The sequence below is a fragment of the Prunus mume genome, linkage group LG4 (genome assembly GCF_029339155.1).
Source record: "Prunus mume cultivar Tortuosa linkage group LG4, ASM2933915v1, whole genome shotgun sequence".
In the NCBI taxonomy this organism is placed as follows: Eukaryota; Viridiplantae; Streptophyta; class Magnoliopsida; order Rosales; family Rosaceae; genus Prunus; species Prunus mume.
This window is the reverse complement of record NC_142701.1, coordinates 89,299-100,156: the sequence shown is the minus strand read 5'-3', so window position 1 is coordinate 100,156 and position 10,858 is coordinate 89,299. Positions and strand designations below refer to the sequence as shown.

At 35.8% G+C, this 10,858-nt stretch overlaps 1 protein-coding gene across 1 annotated transcript; it reads right to left on the bottom strand.

Annotated features, from left to right (window-relative positions):
• Positions 1–2,422: 2,422 nt before the first annotated feature.
• Positions 2,423–9,373, bottom strand: LOC148917561 (uncharacterized). Its single transcript, XM_089049813.1, has 3 exons — positions 8,686–9,373; positions 7,379–7,908; positions 2,423–3,292 (listed from the first exon to the last, which is right to left on the bottom strand). The coding sequence occupies exons 1-3, from the start codon at positions 9,356–9,358 to the stop codon at positions 2,423–2,425; spliced, it is 2,073 nt and encodes a 690-aa protein (XP_088905939.1). The 5' UTR covers positions 9,359–9,373.
• Positions 9,374–10,858: the final 1,485 nt, after the last annotated feature.

Sequence of the window (10,858 nt, the reverse complement as noted above, 5' to 3'; positions counted from 1 at the left end):
TTCAAGCAATCAAGGTAATTTTCTTGAACTTTTGCCATTTCTTGTTGATCACAATGAGGAAGTTAGAGTTGTTGCTTTGAAAAATGCTCTTGAAAACCTCAAAGTAACTTCATCAAATATTCAGGAAGACATTGTAAATGTTGAAACAGTTGAAACAACTGTTGCTATTATTAAAGAATTGGATGATGAATTCCCTAAAAATAAATTATTTTAGATTTTAATAATTAGGGTCGGGAAGTTCTTATGTCTACAAGGTTCTAGATGCTGCTAACAGAAGAAGAAAAATTGAGGAAGAAGAAGATCCGAGAAATAAAAAACAGAGGAATTGAGAGAATAACAGGGAACTTGTATTCTAGATTTCTTTTTCCTTAATGAGAACTACAATATAGTGAGTCTTTTATTATAGTAGCATCCACAATGACTACTTACCTCCTTAGATAAAACATATGGATGAAGTGAGAAAACCCACCTTCAACCATGCTCCCTATCCAACTCCTAAAATAGGGAGACCTTTAGGAGCTCCTAGATCTGAGGAGATTGAAAGGACTCCTAGTGACTTCCTATAATTAAATGCGGCTTTACTTTAATTCTATTTTAAGTATTTATTTACTGCTAACTATTTTGTTAAATTATTTTATATGAAGAGGGAGCATTTATGCTAAACTAAAAAAAGAAATAAATCATTTACGATTCCCTAAATTAGGGAGCATGGTTGGAGTTGAAATTTTATAAGGAGCTCATAAAATAGTTTTATAGTGCTTTTAGCTATATTTTAACTGAAAAATAAAAAACATGATTGTGGATGCTCTAAGCTTTGCTTAGCTACTAAGCAAGTACAAGAACCTCCTAACTGACTGAAGACTAACCCACCTGATTATTACAACAACTAAGAGCATCCACAGTTGGGGGTGTATTTTCGGGGGTGTAAAGCCACTTTTACATCTCATTTACACCTTCATGGGGTCTAAATACATTTTTTGCTCCAATAGGAAACGATTTAAATCCAAAGATGCATATTTGATTTGTTTGTGATAATTCATTTTTGTGTGTGTTTTTTTTTTGGTGTTTTAACTCTTTAAAATTAATTTTGTGTGTGTTAGATTTATTTTATTTTTCCAAATAAATGGACCTAAAAAAATTTAAATTTGGAGAACATATGATTTTACCTACAAACTAACATAAAAATATCTATGTAGAAATTTATAATTTATTTTAAACATTTGAAGGTGTTTTTTCTAATATTTCAGATCTGCAAATTGCATGAAATTTGGTTCTTCCATTTTGAATTCCAATCCTTCTCTTTCCCTTTTTCTCTTGTAAGTCCCGCCTGCAAAGGATGTAAAAAAGATGCACATGTGCATCCAATTTTGCATCTCCATAGTTGTGATGTATTTTTACAACTATTTACATCTTCCCATTGAAGATGATTCCGGCAACAAAGTGTGTATATTTAACATACACTTGGCTTTACACCCCCATTAGAGATGCTCTAACATAACTAATACACGTGATTAATATCACAGCCTTGACACATCACTAACTAACCACACGTCAGCTTAACATCTCTCTTTACTATTAGCCAAACACTAGAATTATTAATATATACTTTGCATAAATTATGCATCTTGCAAAGCCTATGAAGAATTTCATATATCTTCTATCAGTTGTCGGTAGTTTGAGCACTTCTCTTCAAACAATTTTCATCAAGCTTTGTATATATGTATATGTATGTATATATATATATATATATACAGGGAGCTTTAATTGAGGGATCCCTCAAAAATGCTAATTTGAGGGATACTCTTACAGGGTCCACTCCGTATTGTATTTTACTAATCCAACCGTTTATTTTGTAGATACTCATTCAAAGATTATCTACAAAAAAAAAATCACTTGAATCCGATATCACTTGACCACTAAATTGAATTATTAAAATTTTAGTACTTTCTTGAAGTACCGTGTTCATTAATTTTGTAGGACACAATTGAATATCAAAACGGTTTCCGATTTGTCTAATTTTTTGCAAGAATGATCTATGAATATAGACTTAAAAAATAGATGGTTTTGATCGTTAAAAAAAATATTTATAGGTGACCTTAAAAGGAGTTCCTGAAATAAAATTATTTGAGGGATCCCTCAATAGAAGGGGACTATATATATATATATATATATATCTTCTATCAGTTATCGATAGTTTGAGCACTTCTCTTCAAACAATTTTCACCAAGCTTTATATATATTTTTATGTGTGAGTGTGTATATATGGAGGAAATAAAAATGGATTTCAGATTAATAAACAAACTGATCATTCTGACTCACTCAATAAATTCTAACAGAAACAAATTAAGGTATACACAGCTCACTAGCCAAACACAACCTGCTGGTTCTCGTTAAACACATTCTCCGTCGTCAAATAGATGGTTTAATACTTTAGCAATTCGGTGTAGTTCCTCCAATACTCAGAATTTCTTGGTACGGCTCTCGAACTCTCCACCAAACTATCAATCACTTTCCTGAGGCTTTTTGGGATCTTATGCTTGAACCTGCCCCACAACTTCCTTGACAACCAAATGATAAGGCGAATGGTGTGGATTGAAGCGATGGTTAGAAGCAACGCAATCCAAACCCACAAAATGGCATTACCGCATATAGCTTGATGTGACAAGAAATTGTCAGTATTAGGAACCACTAACAGGAAAGCCTGTGAATAGGTGATTGCCATAGAAGTGAGAGTGAGACACATGGCCATTGATAAAAGCCACATAATTACGCGATTCCGGAGGGGAAATCTGCCAACAAGCAAAAGGGTGACACTGAGAGAAGCAATAAACGAGATGGTATTGAATGTCATGAACCTGAGGAAGGTTTCTGGGAAAAGGCTGCCTGCCACTGAAGTTCCAGCAAAGCATATGTTATTTTGGGTGCAATAAGTACTACCTCCAGCCCTACTATTTGTATTATTTTCTTGCCAAACACCACCGGGTGGGTCAACTGCAGCTTGGAAAGTTGTGGTTGATATCATGGTTGCCACAATCATCAGCATGCCACGTGTATCTTCCAACCAAGTTCTTGGGTATTCCAAGCAATTTACCAGTCTATTTATCAGCCACCAAGCTGCTGCTGCTGCTATGTGCTGAATCTGAACAGCATCGGCAGTAGTTATTTTTGTTTCCATACCTGGCTCAACCAAAATTTGATCAAGTTCAGGTAGGCTGCTCGACTCTCTTGCATTTTTCTCCGAGGAATATAACTGGATCACGCCATTTGGTTCTTCTTGTACAGCAGGTATCATCTGCGCAACTCGTACCATTAATACATTGAAACTTTGCTGCTTGAAACAATAATAATGGTGCAAAAAAATTAAAATTGTAGTTGTCTTGAAGTTGGAGTCTCAAATGAATTAATTCTAAGAAAAATTAGTGTATACTGCCACCCGTCAACACCCTCTTCCGCGGCTGAAACCAGTCACCGCTGCTATCCATTGACCAGCATCTCCGGCCACCACCAATTGTCATGTGACACCATTTTCATTTAATTTAATTAAAAAATGTTTTTTTTAAAGAAGAAGATTAAAAAAAAAAGGCACACTGCATTGTAAAATCCTAAGTATACTAATAATAACATAAAAATACATATTGCATTGCCCTTTCTATTCTAAAAGCTTACAAAACCAATATAAGAGTGACATAAAAATATACATTGCATTGCAATTTCTATTCTATAAGACTAAAATTATCAATAAATAAGTAAAATAAAAATACGCAATGCATTGCATTTTCTATTATTTAAGTCTAGACATACCAATATAAGAATAACATAAAAATACACACTATTGCAGAATCCATTGTATAAACCTAAAAAATAACAATATAATATACATAAGGGTTTAAAACTTATAAATTTTTGTAAGTTTAAATTGATCTATTTATGTATAACTCTAGAGTATGAGAAACTTGGTACAAATTGTGCACAAATCGGTATTGACTGAATAATTTTTTTGGGTGGTGCTAAAGGCACCAACTTTGGGCACCAACTTGGGCACCAACTCTCTAATAGAGGTGGGGCCCCAATACACCGAGGCCCATGCTCTATTAGAGAGTTGGTGCCTCTAGCATTTTCCAATTTTTTTCTTCTGAAAAAACCTTTGTCTTTTAATATAAATATTGTGTAACTGAACAAATATCACAAAAATAAAGTTGGTGCAGTGGTTTGTGATTGAGGCTTTCTCCTTTGAGGGAATAGGTTTGAGTGCCTTCAAGTACATAAAATGTTCTATTTTTTGGGGTGAATAAAGGGCGCCAGAGTTGGTCTCCAGTTGGAGGTGGTGGTGGCGGAGGAGGCTGCCAACAATGTGTGTAATTTTGAGGTTTTTTAGTTACATTATTGTAAAATGAGATGCTATATTTTGGTCATTGACCTTATCTAGATTAGGTGAAATTGGGTTAGTATTTAGCACAATAATAAACTTCCTATTGAGTTCCCTTAATTCTATGTGTTAACATTGTTAAATGTGTTAATTTACGAGATTTCATTATCCCAAAATTCACTTGAGGTATCGGTTGATAGGCATCGGTAAACTAAGAAACCGATATTGTTAGTCTCTAAGACACCAGTTCCATAAGTAATAGGAGGACCATAGGTTTATAAAGACATCGCTACTAATGCTTGGCAATCCTTGCCAATGAAGTAGCATCAGTCGATATTTAAACTAATGCCATATATATTTCACCTTTTACTCAGTTTGATTCACGCCAAAAAATTTTACACTTCGCCTCAAAAAATTTGACCAGTCTAAACCCTATTGCACTTTCTCTCATAAGTATCAAAACTCATTCTTCGTCTCTCTGCTCTCGAAATCTTACTTTCCCTCAAGACTTAACGATAGCAAGGTTTTGGAGAGAACAAGCTAAGCGGTGTCGAATGCAAGGATTTGGCGAGTAGTTGTTGGTGGTGTTGATTGGGTGGGTGGATTTGGAGGCATAGAAGGAGAAAGCGAGATGGAAAGAAGGGATTCCGACGAGGATGGCCAGTCAAATCATCATGGAGTTCAAATCCAACCCGATGTGGTTCCCATTGATATGAGATGGATAACTTGTTGCACAATGGGGTTGTCATCATCAAGGGAAGAGAGAGCTTGAATGAGAGGCAAGATGAGGAAATGTGGTGGAAAGGTGAGGAGATAGCGGAGGACATGGCATGAGAGAGCTTAGGACACGTGGACGATGGGAGATTGGGGTTGAAAATGAAGTTGGAGAGAAAGGGAAGAGAGAGAGAGTAGGAAGATATAGAAAGATGAGAGGGTGGGCCGCGGTACCAAGATGTAACATCCCACATAGACCAACGGAGAAGGGATGATGTGCCTTATATGTACATGCCCACCTCCATCTAGCTCGAGGCCTTTTGGGAGCTCATTGGCTTCGGAGTCATAGGAACTCCGAAATTAATCGAGTTTGGGTTAGAGCAATCCTAGAATGGGTGACCCATTGGGAAGTTGCTCGTAAGTTCCCAGAAACAAAACCGTGAGGGCAGGGGGCCTAAAGTGGACAATATCATGCTACGGCAGAGCCGATCCAGGATGTGACACAAGAGGGTGGAGTGGAGGTGGGTGACGGTCGGTGGGGGTGGGTGGCGATGAGGAGATGGTAGGGTGCTAGGGTTTGGGGAAGATGAGTGATGTTCATATTTTGTATTTAATTAGGGTAGTTTATCGAGTCACTTTTGTTGTTAACAAATCTATTAACTGCTTACGTGGAAATAGATATGCCACATAGACCCACTCATATGGTGCCACATGGTCCGGCAATATTATTAATTAATAAATAATAAGAAAACATTATTAATTAAATACTGTATGACAATAAAAGTAACTTTGTTTGGCAAAAGTTAATCTAAACTCCAACCTATGTCACCAAATTCTGTTGCGATGTCTGACACGAAGATTTGGGGCACAACTTTACACGTATCTAATACCCTTAAGAACCCTCTTGTCAGTTCTCACAGTTCTGCTTCAATCATTACTACATATACAATGGGTTCTAAATAACATACGTCTGTCCCACCTCGTTATCAAAACGGGTAATAACTCTACCCAACATGTTAGAGAAGATCTAGGCACACCGATCGGTCTGTTTGGCCACAATTGATCAGTCTGTTTGGCAACAACATGTTGAAGACGATCCCGTTACACCAATATTACTCTCTAACCAAACTGACCGGTCATCAACTTTAGATCCCTTCTTCATGTTTTGATAATGTAAATTGTCAAGTACAACAAAATCAATTTGTCTCTCCCTTGCCTTAGCCTCTTAGAGGACTTCTATGAAACAATTATGTCCCACCATAACATACTGTGCTCAAGAGCAACATAACCTCTGGTGGATGTGCAACACGATGTATTATACATTTTAAAATAGCGATCTTCATTGGGCCGGGCTGGGTTCGGGTTAGACTTTCATGAGCTTTTTTATTTTTCAGGTCGTGCTGAGGTTTCAAAGGGATCGGCTCAAGCAGCCTATCGGGCTTAGCCTAGGTGGGAGTTCTAGGTTGGGCCAGGCCGAGTAGGCTTGCCCATTGCCCTATATTGCCTTATTGCCTTAATTTTATTGTTAAGTAAATGTGTTGTCTTTGTACTTTAATTTATTTTTATATTACTCCATTTACTTAAGTTTACAATGTAAGTAAGGAAATACCCCTTATTTGGATTCAATTAAAAATACTAGAAAATTAAATTGTCAACAAATCAAAATATGAAAATCCAGTTTTAGTATAAGATACAGTTTATATCAATAATGACTAAGTATGAAAAATGGACTTTTGAAATACTAACATTTTCAATGATATTTTTGGCGGTTTGTATTCCTTACATTTTAAATAATTAAACACGATTTTTTGAGATTTTAGCATAAAGTATATATACATTGACTTATTGCGGTATCAATATTGGTATAAATTGTATCTTATACTAAAATTGAATTTTTATATTTTGATTTGTTGGGAATTTGAATTTCTAGTATTTTTAATTGAATCCAAATGGTGGGATGAAAATAGGGCAATATAAAGCAATGGGCGAGCCTAACCATCGGGCCAGGCTGAGCTTTGGCCCATCGAGTCTTGGACTACCCACTTTGGCCTACTGATCACGGGCCAAATGATGATCCCTATTTTAAATCATCCATTCCAGCTTATTTATATCAGCCTCAAGTGTTTTCAGTATTTTCTCAATTACTTGTTTCTTCTTTTAGTTCTTTGTTCAATTTCTAGACTACTAAATGTTGACTTGTACCTAACACACTAAATAAAACAAGGAAGTCTCTTGGTTATGATAGCCAAAATCATCATCAACAGTAATATGATAAAAGTAGATATAGCACAAACTTACCCCATGATATGATGCACCAGTTTCCAAAGTGCTTTCTGAAATGCCAAGAGCTGTCATGCCCCTGTCATTCAAGACCTTTAAGTTGATCCTCTTATCCAAAACGAAAAGGTCCACAACCTTGGGATGATGGAACATCTTTGCCAAGTGCAAAGGAGTATTTCCTCTGTTGTCTTTTTGGTTTATCAACATTTGAAACTCAACCTTCTTCAGAAAATATTTGACAAGATTGTCCTCGCCACATCTTGCAGCAACATGGAGTATATTTTGGTCACTTGAGTTCCTCAATTCCTTTGAATCGGGACAATGTCGAAGCAGCTCTTTAACAATGTCGACATGACCTTTGCTTGATGCATAATGGATCGGAAAGTTGCCATAATGATCCTTTCGATGACAATCCACAAGACGTTTTCCTAAGAAGCGAACCCCTTCTAGATAACCAATTGATGCTGCACAATGCAGTGGAGTCCTTCCTTTCTCATCTTTTGAGTTCAAAATATTTGCTTCCATGTTTGAAATTATCTTTAAGACTTCTGGCGTCAGTAAATGAATCAAGTATAAATTAGAACTACATGATTATAATGATAATGTTTTTCTATGAATAGGTTAATATCTATCACACTGGTCGATGTGACCAAAAAAAAAAAAAGTCACATTAATAGCCACTTACAATTCAAAAATTCTGGACCATTACCCACCAATAATAAAACCTTTAAGTAAAACCCCATTTTAAAATTAGATGCCATATAGGATGTGTCCATGTAATTTGATTTTATTTACCGATTATGCCATTAAATCACTCTTTAATTGCTGACAGTTTTTTAAGTCCCTAATTTTAAACAATAGAATAATGAGCTACAATCAAAATTAGTTCAAAATTCCTCTAGCTCGTGTAACAAAATAGAAATGTTACTATTGTAAGTAGTTCTATAAACTAAATAGGTACATTATTTATGAAAAAAATAGGCACATTATTGTATGCAAAATGGTACATTATTTATGAACAAATAGGCTTGCTATTTATAAAAATAAAAAAGGGTACTAATTTACCTATATTTTTTAGGTATAAGAATTTACCCATATTGTATAGGTAAAATAATTACCCATAATTCTTTTTTAGTTTAGTAGGAATTAATTACCTTAGTTTGTTGTATTTTAATGTACCTAGTCATCTGATTTTACTTATAACAATTGGGTTTTATTTGTAAAATAAAATAAAATAAAATGATGGGTGGTAAATAAGACAATAGTTTGAAGGGGAAAAATCATATTAACTATTTAAAAAAGAATTATTATTTCAATGTACGTACCTTTTTTCTGGCGGCCTAGAATTGTAGCAAACAACGGGGACTTGCCTTGAATTTTTGTGTTCTTCTCAACTGCTTTTTCTTTTATTAGCTTCACTATCTCAACAAGCCCTTGTTCAGATGCCAGATACAAAGGGGACTTTTGTTCCTTATTAGTGTAAAGTGAAACGGCAGGATCGGCCTCTATCAAACACTTGGCTACTGATTGGTGACCTCGAATCAGAGCCTCGTGCAGGGCAGTGTTTTCCTCACTATTTTTCATCCTCAGCAACGTCAATACATCACCATTATTTTCAACGTCTGTTGTTCCTCGTGCTTCGCAAAGAAGAGTGTTTGTTGTCGTATCTATATTCCCTGATTTGGCAGCAATGTGGAGCGCGGTGTCGCCTTCAAAGTTTTTCTCTAACAAAAGGGGCTTGTGTTGTTGTAAGATCTCGGCTGCTAGTTTGGCATGGCCGGAGCTCACAGCTATGTGAACAAATGTGTTATTCTGGGGGCTCCGTCGAGACAGAAACTGAACGCGAGCATTGGGATCCCGGAGCTTCTTTGCAATAGTGTCGTGAAATCTATTTGTGTTGCCATGAGTAGCATAGCTGTACAGCTGCTGGTACAAGCGCAAGTTATCAGCATCACCATCTGTTTCTTCCAAGTCCCGTGTTCGATGATGCGCTTCCATTTCCTGTGATGGTAGTTCCGTTACAGTCCGTACCTCCCCATTAGTTAACGGCCTCTTAATTATATCAACTTAAGTACTATATATATGTATATATATGATTACAGATAATTAAGAAATTGGATACAATCAAGGTCTGAACTTACTTACCGAAAAATGATGGAGGAGGAGCCCGGGAGAGAGGGAGGCAGAAGAATAGCTTGCTTCACTTCAAATGAATACAGTACTAGTTCTACACTACAACTCAATATGTCGCTTGGGAAACCCTAAACTGCATTATTTGTTAGAAAACTAGTAACTACTGGAGGAAGCCCACCAGGTCTAGCAAAACCAACTAGGTCCTCGTGAAAGTGATGCTCAGCCGTTGGATCTCTAAAACGAATGGACGGTTGATGTTGGATTAGCAAAACCACCTAGTTAAAATTGATTACTAACATGAATCGCTAGCAACCAAAACAATGAGAAAATGAATCAATGACTACCTACCTGAAAGGGCAAAAAATTGGACAATTAATTGCCGACAAAACTGATGTATAAAAGGGTGTCTGCCAAGTAGTGAAAACGAAAAGAGGTGGTCCCAATTTGTTGGTCAAATCAGAGAATGTTAAGGGACAATTTGTGCTTTGTAAAATGACTTCTAAGAACTTAGGGCAAAAATCTAAACTCGCATAATCTTACATGGGATAATTAATTACTATGGGAATCAACAGACGTGGCTGAAAGCTATGGGTGGTGGTAGGTGAGCTCCACAAGTAATAATCACTGACCATGACAAATCTAAAAAATCAGTTATCTCAAAGGTGCTTCCAAATTCTTATCATTGTTTTTGTTTGTGGCATATGTTAAGGAAGGTTTCTAAAAATCTTGGCCATGTAATTAAATGGCATGAAACTTTTATGGCGGAATTTGAAAAGTTCATCCACAGGTCATCTACAAATGAAGAGTTTGAAAAAAGATGGTGGAAAATTCTTGAAATTTTTTTAACTCAAAGATGATGAATGGACTCAGTCATTATATGAAGACCGAAAACAGTGAAAGCCAACATACATGTGAGGGATGTTTTGTAAGAGTCTGATAGAAGCTCGCATAGGTTGGGTCCGCGTGAGATTTTACACTCATTCTCCTCATTTTACATTGGAGTTTTTTTTTTATTATCGAAATTTCACATTGGAGTTGCAACATTAATTAGCTTATTACTTGGAGTGAGTATTGAAAAGTGATTCAACGTAGTACACATGCATGCTTCAGTGGCGGATCCAACATCTTGTGAAAGTGTGGGCATAAATATTATATAATAATATAAAAATATTTATTTTTATGTAGTAATATTATATATTTATATAACTACTTATTTTATAAACACAAAATGCATGTGCGAGAGAGGACAAACTAAGTCATTTCTTGAAATGGGCCTTGATATTTTGTCAATTTTGAGGCCATGAAATTTGGGTTAAAATCTTGAAGGTTTTATTTATTTGTTGACCAAATATCTTATTTATGGTA